At 60.3% G+C, this 27,578-nt stretch overlaps 1 protein-coding gene across 1 annotated transcript in view; it reads left to right on the plus strand.

Moving 5' to 3' along the window:
• Nucleotides 1-1,225: 1,225 nt before the first annotated feature.
• The window catches only part of TAFA5 (TAFA chemokine like family member 5), a 168,312-nt gene continuing 141,959 nt past the window's right edge, over nucleotides 1,226-27,578 (plus strand). The window contains exon 1 of the mRNA XM_032492512.1: nucleotides 1,226-1,461. Within this exon, the coding sequence (XP_032348403.1) occupies nucleotides 1,350-1,461 (112 nt within the window). The 5' untranslated portion in view covers nucleotides 1,226-1,349. The remainder of the gene's footprint in view (nucleotides 1,462-27,578) is intronic.

Consider the following 27,578-nt stretch of genomic DNA (forward strand, 5'->3'; position numbering starts at 1 on the left):
CATGGTCTGGGGACAGCTGTTCCCTCATGCCTTCATGGTAAGCTCTGGGGTTCCTTGGGGGCCTCCCAAGCCAGGACTCGGGTGGAGGAGTGATGCTGGGGACCGTCTTCCATCTTCGCTTCTCCCAGCTGTTCAGTCCAGCGCTCAAGCCCCCTAGTGGCTCCTGAGAAAGGGTCCCCAGCTCCAACAGGACCTCATGGGTCCTGCAGCTCCCCTTCCTCATGCAGAATCCAGAAGAGACTCTGGGTTGGGAAGGGTGAGTTTCTATGGCATGTCCGCCAGCTGGCAGGAGGCAGCGCCTGGTGGACAGTGTGGCCGGCACGGCAGGCCCTGGTAGCAGAGCCCTCAGGTGAGCACCTGGACATGGGAGCTTGTCTTGCCGACGAGGCCTGCGCAGGAGGAGGGGGTGGGGAAACTGACCTCCAAGGAGTCAGCTTTTTCAACCTCAGCGTTTTCATAGGAGACCAGCTCCTGGCAGGGGTAGGGGGTAGTCTGGAGATATGAGACTGAGGCCTTGTGAACGTGGGGCACAGAGGCCATTCACCAAGTCCAGGGCAGTGGGCTGAGGTGGAGGGGCTACAGCGGGGACAAGGAGAGAGCTCCGGGAACATGTGTCCCTTCCCCGCCTAGGGAAACGGGCAGCCTTCCTAGGTGCGAGAACTCAGCGGACTTTGCGTGGGGCCAAGGCTGTGCTCTGCTGGGGGCTGGGGACACCAATACACAGAACAGAACAGGGATCACAAGGCCCATCAGAGGAAACGGACCAAAGTGCTGGGAATAAATCCCGGTACCCCCGCCCCAGGCAACACCCGGCACCCCAGCGTTGCAGGCAGGGGCGGGGAAGGATGCGGGCGTCCAGGGCCGCGGGCCACATGGCCCAAGTCCGCAAACTTCACGCTGGCCGGGCCCGTCCTCCCCTGAGGAGTCCAGGCTGCGGGCGCGCCGGGCCGTCTCTGTCGCCATCCAGAGGCGCGGCTCTGGCGCTTCGTCCCCTCCGCCGCGGGCCTCCCCCGCCAGTCCCGGGGCCCGCGCGAGGCCCCCGCGGCGCCGGGCACGCGCGTCGGGCGCGCCCCTCGCATCGCTGGTCGGCGCGCCGAGCCCGGGCGCGCAGCGACGCCCAGAGCGGCAGGGCCGGCGTCCCCGGGCTCGGCGGGCGCGGGCGCGGGCGCGGCGCGCGGGGCGGGCCGGCGCGGGGCGCAGTGGGCCGGAGCCCGGGCGCGGCGGCGGCGGCGGCGGCGGCGGCGGAGGATGGCGCGCGCGGGGCCCGCACGTGGAGGCCGGCGCGGGGGCGCGGGCAGGGCCGGCTGCTGAGACGCGCTGCTGCCCCCCGCGCGGGCGCCGCGGCTTCAATGGCGCCATCGCCCAGGACAAGCAGCCGGCAAGATGCGACCACCCTGCCCAGCATGTCCTCAACTTTTTGGGCGTTCATGATCCTGGCCAGCCTGCTCATCGCCTACTGCAGTGAGTACCGCGCGGCCCGGGCCCCCGCACGGCCCCTTCGGCCCGGCCCCGGCCCCCGATCCCGGGCCGCGGCCCCGGCGGGGCGCCCTGCGGGCCGCCCCGAGTCTGTGAGGAGTTACGAGCTCCGGGCGCGCCTTTCCCCAGGTCCCCGCCGGTCCTTCGCTTGGCCGGGAGGGCGAGGGTCCCCCCAGGCTCCCAGCTCTCTTGCACTTCAGAGGCCGGCGCCGCTGCCGAGCCTCCCTCCCCCGACTCTGGGGCAGGGCCCAGGCGCCAGGCCCCGGGTGGCGCGGCGCGTCCCTGCGCGGCGGTGCCCGCGGCTGCCCGGCGTGCCGCCGCCGCCGCTCCCGGCCCAGGCCCGCGGTCTGAGCCGGGCCGGCGGCTTCCTGGCGGAGCCGCGCGCTCCGGAGGCGGCGGCGGGTCCGGGGCGGGCGGGCAGCGCTGCCCGGGGTGTCGGCGGAGCGCCCTGCCCAGAGCCTTCCGCTGGCGACACTCCCGCGGGGGATGTGGGGGCGCGGCAGCCGAGTCCGGAGCGGGGCGCCCGGGGCAGCAGCGGGGCTCGAGCTAGGACACCCGGCTGGAGCTGCTGTCGCCCCGGGAAGCAGGCTCGCCAGGCGCTTTCCTAAAAAAGGGGAGAAGTGAGAGGTGGGGTGCCCGGAGAGGTCCCGCTGCTGCCGCGGGCATTTCGCGACTAGTGTCCGGGGACCTGAGCCGGTGACTCAGTGGGTCTGGCGCGGGGCCGCGGGCTCGGGGCTGGGGAGGCACGGGCTGGCGGGTGCCCCGGGCACAGGCTGGAGGCTGGGGGACCGGGAACAGGCTCGAGGTCTGCTGGGGTGCGTGGGGATGGGGCTGAAGGAATGGGGGTGGTCAGACACCGGGCACAGCCTAGGGACTGGGGTGGGAGGGGGTGGGCAGTGCTCCAGACACAGGTTCGCCGCTGGTCGGGGTGGGTCGGGAGTGCTCAGCGTCCCGGGCACAGGCTCCTGGCCGGGATGGCGCGAGCTGGTCGGCTCTCCGCCGACCGCCTGGCACAGGGTCTCGTTCCCTTTCCACCCCAGCGAGAGGGAAGGACGGGTGCTGAGGAACAACACCTGTCATGGAGAATTGCCACGGGCGCCGGAACCGATGGAAAAATATGGATTCTTTACCAAAAAAAAAAAAAAAAAAAAAAGAGGCCGGCGCCAAGCCTCGTTCCACCTCGCAGGCCCTTGGCCTCGGAGCTCCCAGTTCCAGCCCGCCGCTGTCTCCAAAATGGGACCGCAGCGGGCCATGGAGATCCCGGCCGCTTGCGGTCGCCCGAGTCCTGGGACAGCCCAGCCCGCGGGAATCGCGAGGGAAGCCCGGTGCTCAGAGCAGGAATTGTGCTGCTCCGCTCAGCCCCCTTCTGCACTTCTCTCTAGCTGCTGGCGCCGCTGTGGCACCTCGCGGGGAGGGGTCTGGGAGCGGGAAGATCCCCTGCCGGGTGGCTAGCCCAGCTGCCCAGGCTGGCACTTAGATCCGGCATGCACCCTGGGCGCCCCTCCGAGGGCACCGGCTGGGCTGGCTGCCTGGAGCGGGGCCTGGGGGTTTGAGCCAGGTCTGCTCCCTCTGGGGGCAGCCGCCCCCGGGGCCAGAGCAGAGCCCTAGCCAGCTTCCTTGGTGGTGGGGAAAGGGCTGAAGGCGGAACAACCCAGGGGCTCACGGAGGAGGGGGCATTTGAGTGCACCTCCTGGCGGCATCACGGGAGAGGGGCTCATTCAGCAGTGTCTGGGGAGGGGATCGTTGTGCTGCCGTCTCTGGCCGGCTCTGGGGACGATGTCCTTGGTGCCAAGGCGAGATCCCGGCAACCACAGGCTGGCGGGGAGGCAGCCCTCCAGGTGCAGGAAAGAGCAGCTGATTGTTGTTAAGCACATGGCACCTCCGCCCCGTGGCTTCAGCGCTTCACGCCCCAGGCGCACCAGCCAGGCCTCCCTTTCTCACCTTCTCCATGTGCGCAGCCTCCGCGGCCCCGCCCCCCGCCCCCTCCCCCGGCACCGCGGGACCTGAAGGCACACCGCTCCGTCTATCCTGACACTCACACCTTTGCGGGGCTGGGACTGCTGCCTGCCTCTCTCGGGGGTCAGAGTGCAGCCTCCGGCAGCTGCTCAGACGCTTGGTGGAACCCAGACCCCGTCCTCCACTCAGGCTGCCTTTAGGAGGCCTCCCTGGCCTTCTGGAAACAGCTCTTCCAGCAGGACAAGGACATTTCGTAAAAAATGTCTTATCCAGAAGAGCAGAAATCATTAATAACGAAAGCTTGGGTTAACCACATCTTGACGGCTGTGTCCATCGCCATGTGAGGGAATAATGACAATAAGATAATGTTTTTGGACACACCCCGTTACACCAAATGCACTTGGAGAAATTAGACATTTCCCTAAAACACAAACAGGCATGTGCACTTGGAGAAATGAAACATTTCACTAAAATACAAAATAGACATAATAATAATTTATAGCTTGGAACATCAGTCCTAGAGAAAAAGAAGTCCTTTCTTTTTAGAATTGATAAAGCAAATAAAATGCAAATTAACAGTTCCTGTGAGTTCATTTTCTTTTCCAGTATATCTGGGATAAAGAAGAACAGTTAGAATCCGTGTTTGTAAATTGTTTTTGTTATCAGTCGGGATTTTTATTGCCCCAAATGTTTTTGTGTTATGGAGCAGATATATTTGTATCATATTAATTAGGGAAACTGATACGTATCATAGAAGATTCAATTATCCTGCCTATTAGATTGGGGCGTTCCTCTGCAGCATGCAAGGTGTTGACTTCCTGGCGCTGCTGAAAAGAAGACTGGACTGTTTCTTGGCCTGGTTGTCGGCTGGCGGGTGCTACGTTCTTGGGCCAGGGAAAGCCCTCCCTTCTCTGCAGCCCGCTGAGATTCCTGTTTAAGGAGTTGAGCTCCACCCTCTGGCTGGAGAAGGACCTGCAGCCCATCAATTAGCTTAGTTGCTATAGTGACACAGCCTTGTCATTTTCTCCTATTGGGGAAGAAAAGCAGGAAGGGGAGAGGGGCCCCTCGATGCTGTCTTAAAGATGCACACTCCGTCTCAGTGTGCTCTCCCTGAACAGCAGGGCTGCACGCCTGGTAAAGGGTGGGCTTGCGGGTGGAGAGCTTGGAGGAGGAAGTTGAAATTCTCCTTCGTTCTGCTCTGGGGAAACATCTGTCCTTGTGGCTTAGAAAACGCTGATTGAGAGCGTCTTCCCCTTAGCGTGTCTGGAGCGGAGAGGGCTGCCTGGACCTGGTCCTCGGCTCGAGTGGGACAGCTCTGGCGAAGCCTGGTTTCACTATGTGCTGGGCTCGTCCCCATGACCCCGAAGACGCGGTGTCTCACGCTGGCAGACGACGTATCGGCTGTAGTAACAGTGAGGGACGCGGAGGGAACGGTGGGCCTGTGCCTGCCCCACCGCACTAAGCCTTGACTTGACACTTGTGCGCAGGCTTTCATTTGAAGGTGGAGAAGGCGGTGCTTCCCCGTGGTTGCACGTCCCCTGTCTGGACAGGCTTGGTGGACAGACCTTCCTGGTGTGTAAACGGTGGCAGGAAAGCCTTTATTTTCAAGCACCAGGGAGCAGGGTGGGGAGAGGCAGTGTGACTGTTTTTGACTTTTTTCTTCGCAAATAAATCTCATCAGAGTTGAATTGTAGCTTTAAGTTAACTTCACGTCCTCGGCCGCAGCCGTGAGAAGAAATTGCAAACAGCATCTGAATTGTTTTTAATCCATTAGAATCCTAATGGAGCGTGGGCTCTCTGATGTTGCATTTCCTTTATAAATATAATTTATTGCATATTTAGGAGAGATTAGAATATGCCACTTTTCTGCTGTTGAAATTTTATTTCTGGAGTTTGTGAAGAGGTAAAATGGAGACTACTGGAAAGTTAATGGAGTGGCAGCACTCAGAAGTTTATTTCGTGTCCTTTTTTTCCCTCCTCCTGTTCCCTCCTTTATTTGATGAATTTCCAGCAGGAGGAGAGGTGCTGTTTATTTCTTTCAGCTCCATAGAGAGAGGTTTTACCTGTGCATGGGGTTCGTATTCGCTGAGCTCCGTACTCCAGGACCAGGGAGGTGGAGGCAGTCTTGCCCCTGGAAGGCAGCCAGGCTGACTGGTGCCCCTTCCCCTGAGACACCAAGGGAGGGTCCACACCCTCTTGGATGCTCCCTGACATCTCAGTCCCCGCAGCAAGGCCAGAAGACAGTGTACCCAAGATGGGGGCTGCCGGGGGCGAGTACAGCTCAGTGGTAGAGTGCGTGCTTGGCATGAACAAGGTCCAGGGTTCAATCCCCAGTCCCTCCATTAAATAATAAATAAATAAGTAAATAAACGTAATTACCTCCCCCCTAAAAAATAAATAAAATAATACTTAAAAAAAACGAGGTGAGCTGCTCAGCCCACCCGCTCTGTTCCCTGCTCTGGACCTGCCACTTGACAGGCCACGGCGTGAAATATGCAGATCAACTTTTGTGGCATGAAGTATTTTCAGGTGACTTTTATGGGTGTAATTATGGGAGGATGTTATGATAATGTGGCAATAGAAAAGGGAAGAAAAGCAAAACATTAAAATCCCTGTTTCTTTATGTAGCGTCACAGCTGTGCTGATTTAGAAGGGCTCATTTTTGCATTAAAATGTGGTGCTCCGGAGTTAACGACCTTGACAGAATGCCACCTGTCACCCAGAGCCGTGGGTGCCGGCCGAGTGACAGGAGGAGACCGGTGACAAGGAGGCCAGGGGCCGGGACCCTTGCTGGAGGGAGGCCCGCGGAGAGGGGCCTGAGCCTCTGCTGGGTCAGGTTGCTGGGAAGACCGTCGCTCGCCGCCCTCCCAGGGGCCTGGGTGGCACACGGGACTGACAGTGCCTGGCGGTGTCCCTTTCTGAAAGCGGCTGCGCAGGCCATGGGTAGCCCCCGAGCCCAGCTTGGGGCTGCCGGGGCTGCCCCAGGGCTCCCACGGCGTCTGGGAAGCCTCCAGCCTGCCGCTCCCTCCCCTGGCCCCTCCACGCGGTTTCCAGATCTGGGCCCTGGAGCAGCGCTCACTGAGGCTCCCAGCAGGCAGCACAAGCTGTCTTGATGGCTGGGCTTTCCAGAAACAGCCCCGCAGCTGGCAACGGATCCGGGCAAGCCTCCCTGGCTCTCCTTCACCCCGGCGGGCGCGGTGGAGGGCTCCCGCAGGCCCTCTCACGTTCACTTATTTACTCGAAGGGCTGGCAGGAGTCGAGGGAGGAATCAGTCTTGTCTCCAACGAGGCCGGCGGGACTCCTCTGGCCTGCCCTGGTCCCGGTGGCCCTCAGGAGTCCCCGTTCCAACTTTGCGTGCCCGCGGTGTCCTCGGGGATGGCGGGTCCAGGCCTGGTGGGACAGTGGCTCCCAGGTGAGATGTCCCCGGGAGAGGCCCCACTCATCTCAGTGCCCTTCCCCGCTGTCCTGGTGGTGCTGGGTGGTGCTGGGTGCTGCTGCACCCCCTGCTGTGGAGGGACTGGCCTCTGTGGGGCCCCACCTGGGGACCTGGCTCCCTTTCCGAGTGTGTTGAATGAGGCAGGAGCAGGTGGAGGACCAGCTCCAGGCGTCTGGGTGAGGCATGGTGCTCAGTGGCTTCTCTGTCTCCAGGCTGGCTGCCAGGAGGTCCTCATGCGTGGCTCCCCTAGAACGGAGCTGTGCACCCGTCCTGCCCTCCCGTCGTCCACCTCCTCCCCTTTCACCTCACTGGGGCCTCACAAAGCCAGATCTTTCCTGCCCGGTGGCTCTCTCCATCCCTCTGTCCTGGCCTGCCCGAGTCCAGCCCCGGGGCCTGCACCCCAGCACCTCCCTTCTTGGGAGCGTGCTAACAGCCCTCAGTGCTACGGAATGCACAAAGGGAACCCCGAGCTGGACTGGGCTCCAGAAAACGACCTGACCCCAGTGTCAGAGGCCCCTTCCTCCAGGAAGCCTCCCCTGAGCACACAGCCTCCTCCCCTTTCCAGTGCGTTCATTCATCTGGACACCGGCTCTCAAGGCTCTTTTCCCACCTCTGTTTTCTACTCTGAGCCCCAGGCACTGACTGCCGATTCTCTGAACAAACATGCATTGATACGGAGCCCTGGGCCAGTGATCTGTTATGGGGCGGGGCTGAAGGGCTGGGGGTGGGGCCCAAGGTTTGGGGCGGGGCCAATGTGTTAGGTGTGGCCAAAGGGCTGGGGGCGGGACCGGAGAGAGGTCTTCTGACAAATGAAATATTTGTGGGGTCTGGAGGATCAGTCTGGTTCTAACACTGTCTGATTAAAAAGAAAGAAAAAGAAAAGTTGTGGACTCTCCGTGAAACGTTCGCTGTTCTGTGATGTATTTGTGGCTGGGCTCTCACAGGGCCAGGGTAAGAACCCACCTGCCGCCTGGTGCTCCCTGGTTTGTTGAATCAAGACTCAGGTCCTGGCGGCGTGGCAACCGTGTCCCTGTCTGTAGCTGAAGGGCCAGCGCGGGGATGCGCTGACGTTCAGCCCCGACGCCTTTCCCCGCAGGCCAGGCAGGTGGGCGCGTCCCCGCAGCCTGCGCCCCAGCCAGGCGGAGCCTGGGACAGGCTGTCTGCTGGGAGGGGAGGCTCCCCGCGCGCGCTGTGTCTCCAGGGTCCTGGAGCCAGCCTCGGGGGCCGCGAGTTGCTTGCAGCCTCTCTGCCGCGTAGTGATTGCTCCGCATCCCGCGTGGAACTCTGTTGCCGGTGGTGATAAAGCCGTGCGCAGGCAATCAGACCTTCCTGACCCAGCTGCGGTGACGGGGAGCCCACCGCCCTCCATCAGCTCCCCACCTGCTCAGTGATGCTTGCCTTCCTGGGAGGCAGTTGAGTCTCTGGGTGTAACTTCGGAGGTTCCTCTCTAAAGCCTTTGGAACAAATTCATAAATGTCTTTCCCTCTGGAAGGTTCTGCTGCCTCTGGCAGGACTTGGCTGTCTGGAAGCTGCCTTTATTTCAGTCCTTTTGGGAGGGGACCAGAGCCAGCTGCCTGTACCCCCAGTTGGAGCTCCACCGGGCACTTTCTGGTCCAGCCTGCTCCCACCCACCGGCCTGGGCCTGGGCCTTGGGTGGGAGCAGTGCCCGGTGTCAGGGGGCCCATGCCAGTGGAGCCTACAGACCCACGAAGTGCCAGAATGCCCCTGGGCCCGGCAGGGGTCCGTCCCGGGCCCCCGGGAAGCCTGTGGCCACCCTCCTCCGGGAGTCCACCTCCCTCTCATGCGCCCTCCTTGTGAGTCTGAACTTCGGTGTTTCTCGTGCCACGCTCCTGCCAGGCATTCTCCCTGCTTTTTCAGGTGGCAACAGCTTTCCCCGGGTCCTCACGTGGTCCAGGGCCCTGCGTGGGCACGTGCACAGGGTGTGTGGACGTTTACGTGGCTGCATGTCGAGCTGAGTCTGAGGGCACCCCTGCAAACACGTGCCCGTGGAGCACACACGCACACCTGCAGCCCCCGGACCCAGCCTGCACTTTGCTTTTCAGCCTCAGATTCCGAGTGTCTTGAACCAAGCCCGTGGTCTGCCCCCACCAAAGTCAGTCACTTCGACCTCAGGTGGGAGGGAGACCCCAGGTAGTGCGGCTGGCACTTCACTGGTCCTCAGGACTTTCCTCACCAGAGAGTCCTTCACCAGCAAGGCGGGACGCCCGGGTGCGGCCTGGCCACTTCCTTTGTGGACAGAGGCTAGACATGGCTGGACAGAGGCCATGCAGGGAAGGGCCGGACCGTTCGGAGCTCAGGCCTCCCCTCGCTGTGCCGGCTCCTGCCCCCGCCCGGCCTCCTCCGGCCGCGTCTGCTTCTGTTTGCGCACATGTGCACACACCGTGGACACACGTCCTGTCCCTTCCATTGGGGCCTGTTTCTGCACCTCAAGGTGCTAATCATCTCGCCAGGCCCAAGACTTTAAGAGGATAAGCCCAGAGCTGAGGTTCGCAGATTTGCAGGGTTCTGACCCGCGATCCCAGAGCAAATCCCCGTGTGACAGACGGCAGCTTGGGCTTGCCGGGACCTGGCCCCTCACGCTGCAGCCCAGGTTGGAGTGACGGCTGCTTGCTTTCTGCTTCAGCTCCTCGGGCTGAAGGACCAGCGGGCTTTCGCTGTAGTTCACACAAGGAGGCTGAGACATCACTGGACAAACACCTCGAGTGTGCTTTCAAACGAGGGGCGGCTCCCGCGGGTCACCTGGTGCCACGTGGGCTGGGCTGGGCTAGGGTGGTGCCCCGGGGTCCCTGAGCACACATAGCGTGTGGCCTGGTCCTCAGGGCACGGGGACCCTCTCTGCGGAGCAAGAACTGCAGATGGGTGGCCCCTGTAGGTTTGCTGCTGTCTCCGCTTCTGCCCCGGCCGAGCCGGAAAGCAGACCCTGCTGGGGCTCTCCTGGCACTGAGCAGCCGTGTAATGATGTCGCTGAGAGGCCCTGGGACCTCGCGCATAGTCACCTCTGCAGCCAGGCCCCTCTGTGGGCCCTTCCCCGCTGGCATCCTTCCACATGCCACCTGCCACAGCCACCTCGGGGCCCCGCGTGCAGGTAGGCTTGGCGCTCCAGCAGGTGGGCCCGCGCCCAGCGGCTCCTCCCAAGGGAGGCTGGTGCCTGGCACGTCTGCTGGAAGGAGTGAGTGAGGAGGAGGGTGGGGGCTCATGCACCCCGCTGGCTTCCTAAGGCTCCTTCTGAAGTAGCTCAGTCACTCTGACCCTTCCCTCTGCCCAGGGCTCCTCTGGCTCCAGACCGGCCAGCCGGGCCCCCCCAGGCACCTGGCCCTGCCTCTCTTGCCCCACCTCAGTCACACCCCGTCCATCCTTGCAGCCACCCTCCAGACATTCCGAGTGACCGCGGATCCCCAAGACCACCCTGTCCCACACCAGCCTCATGGAGCCCATGCCCCCGTCCTGCCCCCGCCTGGTTGGCTCTGTCTCCATCCTGGTGATCCCCCTCCCTGCCCCCCAGGACTGGCTCATATGCTCGATGGGGAATTGCCGTGGAGGAAGTGCGTGGACTGATGGGAGGGCCTGCTCTCCTGGGCACTGGGACCCGGGGCTGCACTCACCTCACATGCACGGAGCTCCTGCGCCAGCTCTGAGCAACCCCAGGCCTGCCCCTTGCGCTCAGGTCCCCCCCCCCCCGATGCACGGTCCGGCAGCTGGGTGTGCTCAGGGGTGCGGCTGGGGTGAAGACGGCTCCCCGAATGTCCCTCTGGTCCAGGCTCATCTCCCCAGGGAAGGGAGTGCCCAGGGAGGGCAGGGCAGACGTGGGCCTACAGGGGGAGGCAGCTGCTTCTGGGAGGGCTGAGCTCTGCTGACCTCGCTGTACCGCCCCCAGCACACCTGCCCAGGGCCCAGGGGCAGGGGCTGGGGAGAGGTCCTTGCGCCTCACAGGTGCACACTCGCTGCACGAAGGAGGTGGTCTCCCTCCGACCCGGGCACTCGTAGGTCCTGGGAGTTCTGATGGGGTGGCCGGTAGAGCCTGACCGACCAGTGAGCCTGCACGCTGAGTGGTGTCCCCAGGGGGGGGCAGTGTGCTGGCCCTGCTTGAGGCCAGAGCTGGAAGCCTAGGAGGGCCTCCTCCTCTCCCGGGAGACTGGGGGAGACTTGTGGCCACTGTCCCTGAGGCTGCTCTCTGTGCCCCTGCAACTGACGCTGCAGGCTCCCACAGCCCCAGCTGTCCTGGTCACCGTTGTGCTGTGTCCTCAGTGGGGGCCTCTCCAGGGAAGGCCCCCGGCCCCCAGCACTGCACCCCAGGTTTACCGATGGCTCTAGAACGGTTTCCCAAGAGATCGGACTGGACTAGAGTTGCTGTAGAGATGGGGTCACGAGGGCCCTGAGCCTTTCAGGACACCCCCCCCCCCGTTGGTCCCACCTGGTCACACCTGCCTTGTCCCCGTGTCTTGAATGTCCAGCGAGAAGGGACGCTGAACAGTCAGGCGGGCCCTCCTGGTGTCCTTGCTGACGACCTGTGATGGGCCAGTTTCCCCTAAGCTCTACCCCGAGGGCTTCAGTGGACGCTCAGGAAGCTCCATACCAGGGTTATGAACGTCGGTGAGCTTCCTCACTTGTTCCTGACATCACTGGTTGGCGAGATGACGGAGCAGTCTCCCTGGCCTGGTCCACCAGACCCCACACAAGTCGGCGGAGCTGGACTGAGGTCCGTGGCCCCCTGCCATCAGGTGCGGGCGGAGTCGGGGAGAAGGGCGCGGCCGTCCTTCTGGGACCAGGCGTGTTGTGATGCTGCCGAAGGCTGTGGAAGACGGTCTGCAGCCCCCCCCCCGGGCCCTGAAGCCTCGCAGCTCAGGGGGAGACCCGGGCAGTTCTTGGGGGGCTTTGCTGTTAGGATGTTTCACAGCTAAACTGCTACTGTCCCCAAGCTGCCCTGAACGCCCCTGGACGCAGGTGAAGGCCTCTCTTGGCTCTGTTTTTTGATTATTTTTCTCTGTTACCTGATAGCACATCCCGATTACGGCTAAATACCATGAACGGGTTGACAGGACTCTGTTAATTAGTTGATGCTAATCTACGTTCCTCGCCACGGCCGCGGCTGAAGGAGGCCGGCCTCAGAGCCACGCCAGGCGTTCCGCGCACTCCCCTCGTGGTGCGCTGTGTCTCTTTCCCTCCCCGGCTCACCCCGGGGGCCCAGCGGCCACAGGAGCGAGCTGTGCAGGGGGCAGAGGTTGGGCTTCTGAACTGCGTGCTGGGGACCATCACGTCCACGTCTGCAGGCTGGAGAGGACAGGTGTCTGCTCCCTGTGTGTGGCGGGTGGGGCTTCTTGGGAGAGTGTCAGCTTCCCCGGGGACAGTCACCCTGAGAGGACCACGGGGGTGGCACGCCACTCACTCGGTTAAACACTCCTGTGTCCTGGAAACACTGCCTCTCCGTCAGGCCAGCTGGGGCCACCACAGCGTCCTGGTCATTCCAAACCGCACAGTGAAAATTCTCAGGACCCAGATCTGGGAGTGCACATGAGTTAATTAACTTGGGGAGGTTTCTGAACTCCATCACACTGAGATGCGAGGTCCCAAACTAAGAAAAAAGCAGAATGTGTCATCACCGTCAGCACCTGGGACATTGGGTTAAGGTTAGGGTTAGAGCTAGGGTTAGAGCTAGAGTTAGGATCAGGGTCAGGTTTAGGGTTAGAGTTAAGGTCAGGGTTAGGGTCAGGGTTAGGGTGTGGGTTAGGGTTAGGGTTAGAGTTAGGGACAGGGTTAGGGTCAGGGTTAGGGTCAGAGTTAGGGTTAGGGTCAGGATCAGGGTCAGGGTTAGAGTTAGGGACAGGGTTAGGGTCAGGGTCAGGGTCAGGGCTAGGGTCAGGGTTAGGGTCAGGGTTAGGGTCAGGGTCAGGGTTAAGGTGTGGGTCAGGGTCAGGGTTAGAGTTAGGGACAGGGTTAGTGTCAGGGTCAGGGTTAGGGCTAGGGTCAGGGTTAGGGTCAGGGTCAGGTTTAGGGTGTGGGTTAGGGTCAGGGTTAGAGTTAGGGTCAGGGTCAGGGTTAGGGCTAGGGTCAGGGTCAAGTTTAGGGTGTGAGTCAGGGTCTGAGTCAGGGTTAGGGTTTGATTTAGGGTCAGGGTCATGGTTAGGGTTGCCAGGTTGGCTTTGTGAGACACCGGCCACCGTCACGTGACAAACCATGGGCCTCTTTTCACGGATTTAGATTTCATCATGTGAGTGGTCCGTTGTAGCAGAAATGCATTTGCTGAATGTGGCCAGTGTTTGGTCTGTTTTAGCTCCGTCTACATCTCAAGGTTCCAGGATGAAGAGGGAACAGATTTTAAAGGCAGAGCAGCAGAAACCCACGCAGTGGAGTGGTGACCGCTGGCCGCCCCCAGCTTTGAAGCCCGGCGTGTGTGAGCTTGACGCAGGTGGCCTGTCAGATGCTGTCATCATGGAGATGTTACAAGGCGCCCCAGGCACCATCCCTCTCTCAGGGGTTCAGAAGGGGTCTGCCTGTTACATCGGCGGAAGCTGGCAGGACACGCAATACCTCTGTCCACTCAACACGCCAACACCGCCTGCTGGGACCTGGAGGGAGCAGGTCGATAAGCCTCCTCCAGGGGATGGGACCCTCAAACCTGATGCCCGGTTTGCTCGCTCCTGGTTCTTGGGGCCGGTGAGGCTGCCGGTGCTTCTGAGAAACAGACACAGTGCCACCGAGCACACGTGGTGCGGCCTGGAAAGTGTCCTCTTGGGCGTCTGCAGGGCCCAGAAGGTTCCGTGGGGTGGGCCAGCCACCTGTGACTGGACACTTGGCACAGCCTCGTCTCCCACCGGCGCCGTGACCAGGGCTTTTGCCGGTCAGATTTCCATCAGGGCAGCTGCAGGCCCGGCACGTCCTTCCCTGCAACCCAGGTGGACGCAGTGGGGAGGGCCAGGAGCTGGCCCGCCATGCAGGCTCTCCCGCAGGCTTCCCGGCCTTGGACTTGGGTCTCCTTTCCTGTTTCCCGCACTCAGGTTTGGCGTCTCCACTTACCAGGCGCCGACAGGAGCTCCTCCAGAAGTGAGAGCTGGTCCTCAGCTCCTCGCTGTGTGGGTCCCACGTTTGCACTGGGCTCTGAGCCCGAGGCCTGACCCGGCCTCCCTGTTGTCATACTGTCCGGGGGCTCCGGGGCCTCCAAAGAGCCAGTGCTGCCGAAGTCAGTCCAGACTGGCCGCCGCTGTCGGTCATTTACACTTGTGTATGGATAAGGCTCTGATGGCTGAGGTGTGGACATGGGGATCCCACCTGGTTCCACTCTGACTTGGAAGACTGGCTCTGGCAGGTGTTTTTACCTGCATAGTGGACGGGCCGTTAGTGACTTTCTAGTCCACTGAAGTCCTAGGAGGAGACAGGTCATCTGGGCCATGGGGTCCTCATGGTCAATGCCTCGCCTTCCGGCCCAGCTGGAATGCAGACGAGGACCCTATTTGCCCCAGGAGTCTCCCCTCTGGAGCTCCTCACGCTCCTTTCCCACCAGGAGCCCCCACCTTGTCCAGCACGCAGCGGCCCTGAGCCTCCCTCTGCGGCCCCACCCTTGCTGGTCCCCGTGTGTCCGTGACGGGTTAAGTCCTCTTCGATGCCGGGGTGGAGGTGACCTCCGGTGGAGGCACTGCCTGAATCTGCTCCTGGCACTTGATTCGTGCAAAAGAAGGACCCCTCCCCCCCCCCCATGCAGGGCTGCAGTGTCTGGAACCCTGTCCTGCAGACCTGAGCCCCGCAGACAGGACGGGGCGTCCCCCGAGGCCCCCGGAAGCACCGGCCCAGGGAGAATGGGGCCTCTGTGTGGTTCCTTCGTGGTCACTCTCTTCTGCTCAGAGAACACAGCATGTGCGCCTGTCCTTCGACAAGCAGGACAGGGGCCGGCGTGCAGCCCACATGCTGCTCACTCGCAGTGACCCAGAGGAGGTCCTCACCTGTAAAACCACATGGCCGGCGCTGCCACCGCCTCCACCTGGGGACGGCAGGGCCCTGACCGGCAGAGGTTCACCTGGACGTGGGTTCACCTACGTACCTGGCACAGGAGGGCCAGACACACCAGCCATCGCATCACGGGACGCTGTGCTGAGGTCACACCCCAAGTGATGGGGGCTCTGGGAGGCGTGTCCACCTGCACGCGGTGCCAGTCTCTGAGCTGAGCAGTCCTTGGAGAGTGCCCCCAGCACGACACTTGACTCCTGTGAGGGAGCAGCCCGAGGAGCCTTCTGGAATGCGTCCACCGGCCTGCGACCTCCAGCAGCCCACGCGGGCTTGCCTGGCCTCAGAGAGCCCCGTAGCCCATGAGCTGTCAGCGCCGAGGGTGCGTGCGTGTTGGGCTTCCGGAGGCAAGATGGGTTCTGTCCTGAGCAGGGGCTGAGGGCAGTAGTGGGGGTCGCCGACCCTGACGGCAGATGTGGGGGTGAGCACGCAGAGGCCACCGGCCAGGAGGAAAAGTGGGGGACGCGGGAGGGCTGGGCCGTCAGGCGGGCTTCCGCCCAAGGACTGTGTTGGGTGGGAGGCGTCCTTTAGGTCCCCTGGCCTTGGGACCTTCGGGGGAGTCGCGTGTGGTCAGTTACCCCGCCCAGCCTGGCCCCCGACACAGCAGCTGCCCGAGCTGGGCCAGCTGGTCTCCTGCAAAGAGGTGTTGGAGCCTGTGCCCGGCGCGGCCCTGCATCCAGAGGGGAGCGTGCTGATCCAGCCCTGAGGCGACGCTGGTGTATGGGGGGCCCTGAGCACACGGCCCTGCTTGCCCCTCGCTCAGTTACCGTCTGTGCCAAGGCCACTGGGTCCAGGCTGAGGCTACATTTCAGAGGAGGGTGGGTGCTCGGCAGTGATAACCTGTGTCTCCACAGGATGGAGAGGTGGGTGCTTGCCCCGGGCCACCTGGAGAACCAGGGACAGGCCGGCCATCCCTGTGGGGGTCTGGCTGTGTCCACTGGCTCCGGGGCTCTGCCCAGCTCTGGTTCCACCGTTCTTGTTTTGCTAGAGTTCAGTAGTTACTGCTTGTTTTTGAAAACAAAATTTCCCCTAATGATTATAGCTTTAAGAATTAAATTTAAGACAAACGTTCATTAGGCAATAATCGACTTAAATTTGAGAGAAAACAAATTGCGGGATTCTACCACGAACTGTTTTTACAGCAACACTGTGTCCTGCAGTCTTGTTCTGGCCCCCTGTGAGATCTGGTGTCAGGCCTCCTCCTTCAGGAAGCTCCCTTGGGAGATCTCTCCCCTGCCCCCACTGTGCTCCAAGGCCCCTGAGGTCAGAAACACCGCCACGTCCTGCCCTGCAGCCTGTGGCCGTCCCCTCAGGCCTCCACGGAGGAGGCAGATGGTGAGTGTGGACGTTGAGATGTCAGTCTTTGCCCTTTCCTGCCTCCTCCTGGGCAGGCAGAGAGGTCTGAGCATCACCCGTATCTCACAGACTTCCTTCCCATGTGTTAGAAGCACTTGGGGACTGAAAGAAAGGACTTCAGTTGTTTGCAAAAATTCAGTCCTTAGGAGCAATGGACAAATTCTTAGAAAGGTGCCACCACTCAAGACCAAACCAGGAAGAAATAGAAAATATGAACAGACCAATTGCCAGTAATGAAATGGAATCAGTAACTTAAAAACTCCCAGCGAACAGAAGTCCAGGACCCGATGTCTTCACAGGTGAATCCTACCATGTTGGGAAGAGGTAACACCTGTCCTTTTGAAACTATTCCAAAACATTTCAGAGGAAGGAACACTTCCGAACTCACTCTGTGAGGCCAGCATCACCCTGATACCAAACGCAGACAAAAATACCACAGAAAAGGGTTACAGGACAGTTCACTGGTGACCATGCAGAAATCCTCAACAAGATACCAGCGTGGCGAATCCAGCAGCACATGCACAGGGTCATGCACCACGATCTAGTGGGATTTACCCCCGGGAGGCCAGGATGGTTCAATATCTGAAAATCAAAACAGTGGGATACGCTGTGTTAACAAATTGAAGAATAAAAAGCATGTGATCATCTCAATAGATGCAGAAAAAGCTTTTGATAAAATTCAACGTCTATTTATGGTGGGAAAAAACCAAAACTCTCCAGAAAGTGGGCATAGGGGGAACATACCGCAACAATATAAACTCCGTGTGCGGCAGACCCACAGCTAACGTCATACTCAGTGCTGCAAAGCCAAGTGCATTTCCTCTAAGACCAGGGACAAGGCAGGGATCCCACTCTCATCAATTTTATTCAGCGTAGTTCTGGGGAGTCCTAGCCAAAGCGATCAGAGAAGAAAAAGAAATAAAAGGAATCCAAATTGGAGAGGAAGAAGTAAAACTGCCGCTGTCTGCAGAAGACAGGGCACCACACACAGAAAATCCAAGAGGCGCCACCAGAAAACTGCGAGAGCTCATCAGTGAATCCGGGAAGGTTGCAAGATACAAAATTAACACACAGAAATCAGCTGCATTTCTATATATTACCACTGAAGTATCAGAAAGAAAAATTACGGAAACAATCTCATTTACCATCACATCGAAATGAATCAAATCCCTAGGCGTAATCCTGTCTAAAGGGGCGGAACTGGACACGGATGATGGAACTGCAAACAACGCGACAGATGGAAGCGCACGCCCTGTGCCTGGGCTGGCGGAATCAGTGTTGTTAAAATGACCGTCCCATCCAAAACCATCCGCAGGCGCGGTGCAACCCCTGTCAGATCACCAGTGGCGTTTTTCACAGAACTGGAACAACAAATTGTTAAAATTCGTATGAAAACACAAAAGGCCCCAAACAGCCAAAACAATCCTGAGAAAGAAGAATGCAGCTGGAGGCGTCACCCTCCCTGACTTCAGGCCGCCCTGCAGAGCTGCAGCCATCAGAACAGCATGGCCCTGGCACGAGACCGGACGCATAGGTCAGTGGGACAGGGTAGAGAGCCCAGAACAAGCCCACGCACTTACGGTCAGTTAACCTGTGACACAGGGGGCAAGAATGTACGATGGAGAGAAAGACAGTCTCTTCAGGAAGTGGTGCTGGGAAAACTGGACAGCTGCCTGCGAAAGAATGAACTTAGAACAGTCTCTGACAACATATACAAAAATAAACTCAAAATGGATTAAAGACCTAAATAACACTATAAAAGTCCTAGAGGAGAACAGGCAGAACACTCTTTGACATAAATCGCAGCAATATTTTTTTGAACCAGCTCCTAGAGTAATGGAAATAAAAGCAAAAACAAACAAATGGGACCTAATTAAACTTAAAAGCCTTTGTACAGCAAAGGAAACCTTTAACAAAATGAAAAGACAGTCTACTGGAAGGGAGAAGATCTTTGCAAATGATACGACCTATAAGGGATTAATATCCAAATATAAAAAGTGCTCATGCAACTCAGCATCAAAAATACAACCTGATTAAAAAATGGGCAGAAGAGCTGGTTAGATGCTTTTCCAAAGAGGAACTGCAGACGGCCAACAGGCACATGGAAAGATGCTCAGCATCGCTCATCGTCAGGGAAATGCAAATCAAAACCACAGTGAGATGCCACCTCACACCTGTCAGGGTGGCTGTTATCAAAAAGGACACAAATACGAAGTGTTGGTGGGGATGTGGAGAAAAGAAAACCTTCATGCCCTGTGGGTGGGCATGTAAACTGGTGCAGCCACTGTGGAAAACAGTATGGAGGTTTCTCAAAAAACTGAAAATAGAGCTACCATATGATCCAGCAATCCCAGTCCTGGGTATATATCTGAAGAAAAAACCCCACAAATTTATAAAGGGACCTGCACCCCAATGTTCACAGCAGCACTGTTGACAATTTCCAATCTGTGGCAGCAACCCCAGTGTCCACTGACAGGTGCCTGGATAAAGAAGCCATGGTGTATATACAGTGGAGTACTACTCAGCCATAGCAAAGGACAGCATGTTGCCATTTGCAGCAACATGGATGGACTTGGAGGGCATTATGCCAAGTGAAATGAGTCATACAGAGAAAGACAAATACTGTATGATATCACTTATATGTGGAATCTAAAAAAATAAAACGAACTAGCAAATAGAACAAAAAACAGGCAAGCACACAGATACAGAGAACAAATTAGTGGTGATAGGCAGGGGATACGTGAGTGGGGGAGGGGGAGGGCAAATAACTGAGAGCAAGACAGGCTCAAGGACATGTGTATGACACGGAGACAGCCCCTCCCCAGGCCCGAGTCCCGAGCCGAGTCCGTGCTGTGGCGGCACCCTGCCCGGGCCCGGCCGGTCTCCGCAGGGCGCTGCGTCTCTCCCTGGGAGGCTCGTGCATGTCCTGAGTGTGGGACCCTGAGTGCTGGGGGCTCTCTGTGCCGACAGCCTCGTCTGTCTGCAGGCTCTCTGCCCAGGGATGCTGGCGGGGGCAGTCAGTGAGGGATGTTTGGTCCAGGTGGCCTTGGTGGGGACAAGGGCACATGGCTTCCAGGTGGAGTGGAACAGAGGAGGACTCAGTCCTCCTTCCCTGCCCTTCGTTACTGTGAGGTCTCCAATCTCCAGCAGGCATGTGCCCCATCTTAATGCTCATATTGGCCAGAGGTGACAGGCGGCGTCAGGGATCTTTCCTGAGCCCCCCACGTGGAATCCAGGGCAGGCCACCAAGTGGCTGCCCTGCGTGTGCACTGGCGCCAGACGGAGTGAACACATGCTCCTCTGAAATTCCAAATTGCAGAATTTTCATCTCAATTAATGTAACAATGAGCTTGGAAAGGCGGCAGTGGGCATTGGCAAATTAAATGACACCTTCTTGGCGTCTCGTGTTGCTGAGAAGGCCAACTGATTATTTTTATATTACAATCCCTAGGCATTGTCAAATTGATTAATAAATTCGCGGAAAACCGATTACCTCTTAATAAATTTAATTTCGGTAGTTGGGGATAACTTTCCTGTGACCTCTGAGTGTGGGCTCCCTGGGCAGCAGCGTGGGGCTGACTTCTCCTGCAGCAATGGCACACACGTGAGATGGCAGGGCAGTGACCTCTTGTCCCCTAGGGGCATGTGGAGTCATGGGGGTGGACGGTTCTGTCAGCTGCCTTTCGAGGGACACGGTCCCTGGATCTCTCCAGGTGGCTTCTGTGCTAGACAGAGTGGGAGCCTGCTGGGCCACCCCCCTCTCCATTGTCAGCCAGTTGACTCGTCCCAGCTGAGAATCATCAGCCCCAGAGGGACTCCAGAATTTGAGCACAAAGCTCTGAGCTTCCTGGCAGACAAGGCAAAAAGGGGAAATCACTGGGTGTAGGGCCCTCAGTGTCCATCAAGGATTAAGCTCAGAAGGTTGAAAAAACACTAGCAAGGCTGTTACTCTGGCTGTCACAGCACCTTGACAAATGATCTTCAACCTCCAAAACCAGGCAAGGTGGGCACCATCATTTCCTTTTTTTAGGGCAAAATCAGAGAGGCCCTAAGAGGGACTGATATGCAGCTGGGTGGGCATGTCCCTGAGAGATGGACCGGGCCCTCCCCAGGGTAGGGAACAGTGGTGCAGAGCTGCTTTGGGGCCAGAGAAACCCCAGCACAGGGCCAGCAATGGGGACGGCACGGGGATGGACCCACTGGACCACAGCTTCCTGCTCTACAGAACAGGGATTTGGGGTGCTGGTCCGGCTTGGCCCCTGCTGGATGACCCCTTCCCATGTCTTTCCCACGCCCCTCCTATGGCACCTTGGCTTCAGACCAGACGACCTCAGCTCCCCCATCCCGCCTGTGGGATCCCCCCGACTCCTCTCCTGCCTTCTGGGGCAGGCGGCACCCCCCACCTGCCCAGCACCTGCTCTCCCGCGGTGCGGTGCCTTCATTCCCCGGGATCTCGCCCATCAAGGTCACCATGTCACCATCACCAGGGCCAACGCTGAGGTCTTTTGGGGTCTTGTGGCGCCGGTGGCCGCGCCCCCCCCAGCCCCTCCCCATCTCCTCCTCCCGCCGCTGGTCCTGGTTTGTCTCCTGCTAGCCTCATTCTCCTGGGGTGCACTCTGTCTTCTGTATGTGGAGGGCTGCCCCCACCCCTGCCCCCTGCCCCCTACCCCTGCCCCCCGCCCCCTGCCCCTGCCCCCTGCCAGGTACGGGCCTTAGCTTTGATGAGAGGGGTGATCCGGGCTGTCAGTCTTTGTAGGCAGCTGTCTTCGTCCAGGGGACTGAACGCAGAGACCCCACCCTGCCCAGAGCAACCCCGCTGGCTGTCCTGCCAGCGCCTAGCCTCACCCAGACCCCACCCCCCTGCCCCTGCCCGCCACGCGTCCTTCGCAACCTCGGCCTTGACCTCCCTGGCAGCAAGTCGGGGAGAAACGGAGGTGAGAGGCCGCCCCGGCAGCTGCTCTGATCAGCCCGGCGTGTGCCCCATTAACTCGGCGGTGCGCCACCCGAGGTCTGATTAAACCAGATGGCGGTAAAACCCGAGTGGAGGCACGGAGACGCCTTTGCATTTACGTGGATCAAAATTAGGTGGAATGGCATATGTTAGTGGAGATTAAGAATTTTTTACCTACATACTAACAGCTCTTCCGAACACCCTCCGTAGTGATCCCGGCCCAGATCTCGCCTTTCACACCGCTTAATTCTGGCTGCCCTGGTTCTCTGTTCCCCGAGACCTCTGGGCAGCTGGGTTTTGGTGCCACTTAAGCCAGTAGAGTGTTCGGTGCCGACGTCACCATCGTGGGTGGCGTTGTGGCTGAAGAAAAAGACACTGGCCTGCTGCTCTCATCGGGAGCTGGTGGGCCCTTCCCGGGGACCCACAACCCCGCAGATGGCCGTCTCCATGGCGATGTGACGACTCTAGCTTTGCGTGGCGGGGCCCACCTGCCGGGACCCTCTGAGCCTACGTTGTCCTGTCTTGTTGTTGTGTCTCTGGCTGGGGGGCTGGTCCCTCCAGGGTGCCCACCCGGCATGGAGGGGAGGCTGTGCCCCACAGGGGGCAGCACCTTCTGGGGGGATGGTGGCTGCAGCCTCAGTCAGGCCCTTGCTGGGCGCCCCTTCCAGGCAGTGTCCTAGGCCCCATGGGTTGTGGCCCTGGTGCCCGGGTGTGTGCGGCGGGCGGGGGCCGTGGGGCTGGGGATCTGTGCGTCCAGGCTCCCTGGGTGGGGGAGAGTCTCACTCTGGCTCTCTCGGGGAGAATCTGGAGCTCCTGCAGCCTTTTAAAAAGGTCCCTTGTTTTACTTTTGTGTTGAGGTGAAATGCACGTGACAGAACTCGCTGTGTGCAGCGTGCGCTTGGTCGGCATTGAGGGAGTTCAGTGTGGCCGCCGTCTCGATCAAGTTCCCAAACATTGTCATCCCCCACAAAGGAAACCCCGGCCCGTCCAGCAGGCCCTGCCCGTCACCCCCCCACCCTCCGCCCCCCCGAGAAACCTCCAGACTCACAGCCTTTGTGAAGCAAAGGCCCAGAGACCCCTCGGGTCCTCGCGTGCAGAGGGTACACGGGCGGTTCTGAGCGCCGGAGCAGGCACACCGTCTTCCCTCTTGGCCCCGAGCAGGGAACAGAGACCTGGCTCTGCCGCCGCTGCCCAGCTCCCTGACCTTGGGAGAAACCCCTTGTGCTGGGGGCCCTCAGGGTCTGGCACCGGCACACAATGGACAGTCACCCCTTGATCCATGACCCCTGCCCCGCAGGACGCTCGCTCCAGGCCCTGCATCCTCCTCGAGATGCCCCAGGGCGTCCGTGTGGGCCTGGGCTGGAGATGGGGGTGGCCCTGGGCCCTGGAGCTGGCACTGTGGCTCCGCCCGGCTGGTGAGGCTGGCACACGGACATCCGGGGCTTCTGCCCGAGGGCTTGGCTCTGGGCCATCTGGGGGCCTCCAGTTGCGTCCCAGTGGGAAGCAGCCCCTCGCCAGGGCGCAGCAGGCCCCGGGCTCCTGGATCCCCTCAACCAGGGCTACAGGGAGGTGGACGACGTGATTCCTGGGTGGGGCCCACAGCCATGGCCAGCCCGTGATGGGGCAGGGGTGGGGGCAGGGGGGGCGGCCTCCCCCCTTCCCTCCCTCCCCTGGCCGCCCTCCCCCGTCCGTCTTCTCCGGGCAGGCTCGGGGGGGGGATGAAGTCCTGGCAAAGCCTGCTCTGTTTTCCAGCCCAGTAGTGCTCACATGTGACAGCAGAGGGGACAGTCCCCATGAAAAGCCCCTTTGTCTCTCTGGCTAATTAAGAAATAGCAATGGGCTCCGAAAGGGGCCCTGGCCCCAGGTCCTCCCTGGATGGCGGCCACGGTCCTGAGGGGCTGGACGAGCGCGTCCAGGAGTGGACTGGGATTCACAGCAGACCTTCCAGCCCCCGCACAGTGTCCAGCCGCTCGCTCCCGGGGGCCTCGTCCACGGTCCGCGTGCTGTGGCCTTCTGCCCTGGCGGGCCAGGCCTCGGAGCTGAGGCCTGCTTTGGCGTCGCTGCCGGGAGGCCCAGGCAGGGGTCGGTGTGCTGAGGCTCGGCCCTCTTCCCTGTGAAATGGGCCAGCAGCGCTGCTGAGCCCAGACACTGAGGCTGACTCCAGGTGCCCGCTTGCAGTGCCCTCAAGCCGGGGGGTGCCCACATGGGGCTGCCCTCTTCCTGCACGGGCTGCAGGGTGGTCTGAAGTGGCATCTCGTGTGCAGCCCCTGCGCCCAACCTGGCGCCCCTCCACACTCCAGTCTGTACCGCCAGCGAGCGCCCGGGGATGGACACCAGAGGACCCACCTTGGAGACGCCAAGCAAGGCTCGCACGGGATTAGAGCATCTCCCTCAGTGACCCTTGCCGGGGTCCCGCCCCCTGCCATGACCCTCGAGAGCAGCAGGGCTGTGTCCGGAGCAGAGGGCCGGCGAGGGAGGCCTCTGTGATCGCTGGGCAAAGCCGAGAATGCGGCTGCAGGTTCCGATTTGCTCAGAAACAAGACGTCCAACCTCTGAGGTCCGACGGGCGCTGCACGGGCTCCTGTGTGTGCTGTGGGCCCGGGTGCCACAGACTTGCTGGAGCTTGTTCAGCTCTCAACTGCGACACCTCTTGATGGAACCCAGAGCGGCTCGGCCTCTGGGGCCTTGGTTCACTGGTCTGCATAATGGGGGCAGGAGCCCAGGAAGGCTTACTTCCAAGGCTCACTGCCAGGCCTCCCTGGGTTAATGTAGGTGAGTGAGGGTCTCCCAACACCCCCTCCAACCTGGACGGTAGCTCAGCCGGGTCCCCATTGCCCCCATCACCACCAGTGACCTCACAGGACGCGGGTCCCAGCGAGGATGCCTGGCTGTGATGAAACGGCCCCGGGACCCCTCCTGCACAGCAGGCATCTTGTATGTCTCCCCCATATGGTCCCACCCAGGAATCCCAAAGCCTCAGGGGCTCTCTGGGGGCAGGCGGGACTGGACAATGATGGCCAGTTTGTCGATGAGAAAACTGAGGCTCCCAGTGGAAAATTATTTCCCCATGGCACAGTAACGCTGAGGGGCATCCACCCAGCGTCCCCCCCAGCGCTGTGCGGACAGTCCCTCTGCCAGGGGCGGACCCTGGCCTTCCTCCCGGGGAGCAGTTGTCACCTGCGTGGAAGGTGCAGGCTGGGCCAGGAAGCGCCCGGGGATGGCCCCGGCCTCGTGCGATCAACAGGCCCTTAGGGGCTCGTCCCGAGCAGGAGAGCTCTGGGGGAGTTTAAATTTGAAAATTAACATGAAATCAAAAGAGACAGAGTAATTTTTCATTCTGCTTGAAAGGTTATTTGCTTTCTCGGCCGCTGCTTAGTGTACTGATACATGATGTCAAAAGGTAAATGATTTTAAACCAGATTCAATTTAAATTTCATTACATATTTGTAGGAGACGGAGGTGCCAAGAACCCCTCGCTTTCTCTTGGAGGACCTTTCACTTTTAATAACTCTGGTGCCCAAAGCCCTCGTCTGTTTATTACACAGTCAGGTAGCAGGGGTGATGCTGCCCGTGCTCCCCAGAGCCCCCCACGAGTGTCTGTGAAACAGGCTGTGCTGGGGCCCCAGCGCAGCCCGGCAGTCCCGGGGAGGCAGGCTGGAGACCCCGGTCCCAGGAGCCACTTGGCCCGAACACCGTGACTGTGGACAAGCTGTACCCTTCTAAGCTCGGTCTCCCCATCTGCAGCATGGACGCCTGAGTCGCTGACCTCCCGTGAAAGTGAGGACAGGGGCCAGGCTCCAGGTGTCCAGTCGAGGTCTAGTCTTGGCTCGGCCATTTAGTTGCTGTGCAGCCTTGGACCAGTTGCTCAGCCTCTCTGGGCACGGTGTCCTCCCCGACACAGGGAGAGTGGTAGCACCGCTCGTGTAAACTGGGTAGCACCCCCTCAAAAGCTGTGTACACATGGGACCTCACAATGCGACCATATTTGGAACTAGGGTCCTCGCAGTTGTAATTGGCTAAGATGAAGTCATACTGGAGCAGGGTGGCCCTAAAGCCCGTGACGGGGGTCCTTGTAAAACGGGGAGGGGACACAGAGACACAGACACATATGGAGAAGCCACGTGATGTCCAAGGCGGAGATCCAGTGATGCATCTGCTTCTTGGGATGCCAAGGATGCTGGCAAACCCCAGAAGCCGGGGGAGAAGCCTCGGAAGGAACCAGCCCTGCAGACACCTTGCTCTCTTGTGAGAGGATGAGTTTCTGTGGTGCAGTTTGTGGCACCCGTGGCGGCTGCCGTAGGAAGCAGCACTTCCATCCCCTCCACCCACGGCCACGGCCAGTCACAGCTCTGCCCTGAGCCCCCCGTTCCCCATCTGAATGCCGTGGAGCAGGAGATGGGGCAAGGCCGCCCAGCAACCACGGCTTGTGTTCTGGTCCACGGAGGAGCCGACTGCACCTCGTTCTGCTGGGTGAGACGGCACACCGCGAGGACGTGCTCAGGATGGGGCCTCCAGGTGGGCAGCGTCACTGCGGAATGGGAGTCAGAGCCTGAACGTCTGCTTCTGGGCGTGTGGCTCACCCCAGAGATGAAACTGTGATGTGAGGATGATCCCATGGGTGGTCCTGAGCCCCACTGCGGGCTTCACTCGCGGGTGTGGATGGATGTGGAGGCTCAGCAGGGCGCCCGGGCGGGACCTTGGAGAGGGGAGAGCCTGGGGGCTGGGGCGGGCAGGTTTCCCCGACGGTCCCGTAAAGTGCCACCTCGTTCTCTGATCACCGGGGGCTCGCACTGGGCTGACTGAGGGCGCCATGCTGCTGTGCGTCACATTCAGAGAGGAACGTGCCCTGACCTGCGCCACACTGACCGTCCTGGCCACACCCAGCCTGGGCTTCGGGGACTGAGTAGTGGAAATGTCACTTTGATTTGTCTCTAGGGCTCTCCAGGTCTGTCGAGTGGCCACAGGTGGAGGCCCCGCGGCAGGGGTGCACAGGGCTCGCTGAGGGCCCAGGGGAGGTGGACAGGACACAGCTCGAAGGAACACATAGATGCCTGAGGTAGGTGCTGGGCTGGTCCTGCAGTGGGTGCAGAGGAGTGCAGAGGGGGCCGGGGCCAGCAGGTCCCGACCCCAGGTCCAGTGTCAGCATCCATCTCCCGCACCGACTGCTAGAAAAGCCTGGTGGGTGGGTGGTGACGTCCTACAGGCAAAAAAAAAAAAAAAAAAAAAGGTCTGTTTGTTGGGGAATGAGAGCACGGACAGAATTTTCTTTGGAAACTAATTGGTGAATTCTTCCCACGGAGGCTGTGACCAGGCAGGGTCCAGGCCGCAGGGAAAAGGGCTGGAAACGGGTTCCTTTGGCCCATTTCGCCCATTCCCGCCCCGCTGCCGTCTTCTGGCTTATTTACCTGGCAGGAAGTTGCTCTTAAGTGTGCATCGGGGCACTTTTAAAAAAGAATGTTAGCGCATCTCGGGAGCACTTCTCCCTGGTTTGGGTTTGTTTTATTTTGCAGCATCGCATGGTGAGGATTCCAGATCACGGCCTGCAGGCCTGGGGGTGAAGTGAGCATGCGGACTCTGTCAGCGTGTGTCTGCCTGCCTCCAGGCCCAGGTCCCTCTGCCTCGCCGCCCCAGCCCCTCCGCTCTGCGGTGCTGGTGGTGTTTGTCCCCCGTGCCACACAGAAACAGCACAGGATGATCACCCAGGCATTAGTCATCATTGAGCTGGGGAGGCAAACAAAGACAGGCCGAAGCTTTGTTTCCAGGATGGGCGCTGTGTCCTTGATGAACGGTGTTTGTTACAAATGTGGGGTTTCAGGGATCCAGGTGGCCCGGTGCCGAGGGGGAGGGGGAGGCAGCCTGGCTGCGGGCAGCTCCCGTCGGTGAGGCCTGGAGGGTAGGCGGACCGGGAGGTAAAACTGCCACTCTGAGCTGCCCGCATCTGTATTGGATTTGTCGTTAAGCGTCTGGGCGGCCCTGGGCTGCGTCAGCATGGCCCCCATCCGCTGTCCTGCGTCCATGAACTTGGGGCGGCATCAGGGCCTCCTGTCGTGAGGTGCTGGGAGGAGGGTCCCTGTTTGCTCAGCTCCTGCTCAGAGCCAACTGGAGCCCTGGGCTCGGCTGCAGAGAGGACCGGGACCCGTCAGGAGGGAAACGTGTTCCAGGAAAGGAGCCCAGTCTTCCGGGCAGCACTGGGCGGCCCAGGGTCGGGGCACAGGGCAGGGGGGCCTCTGCACCTTTCAGCCCTCCCGCGAGGACCACTCCCGAATGCCCTCCTTCCCCCGTGCTGGGACCTCCCTGGCCACCACCCCCCCCAGCTGCTCCCCACCTCCCCTCCCTCACAGGCCCCCTGCGGCTTCTCTTCCCAGGACCCCTCCTGCTTGCATCCGGGAC

The sequence above is a fragment of the Camelus ferus genome, chromosome 12, assembly GCF_009834535.1.
Source record: "Camelus ferus isolate YT-003-E chromosome 12, BCGSAC_Cfer_1.0, whole genome shotgun sequence".
Lineage (NCBI taxonomy): Eukaryota > Metazoa > Chordata > Mammalia > Artiodactyla > Camelidae > Camelus > Camelus ferus.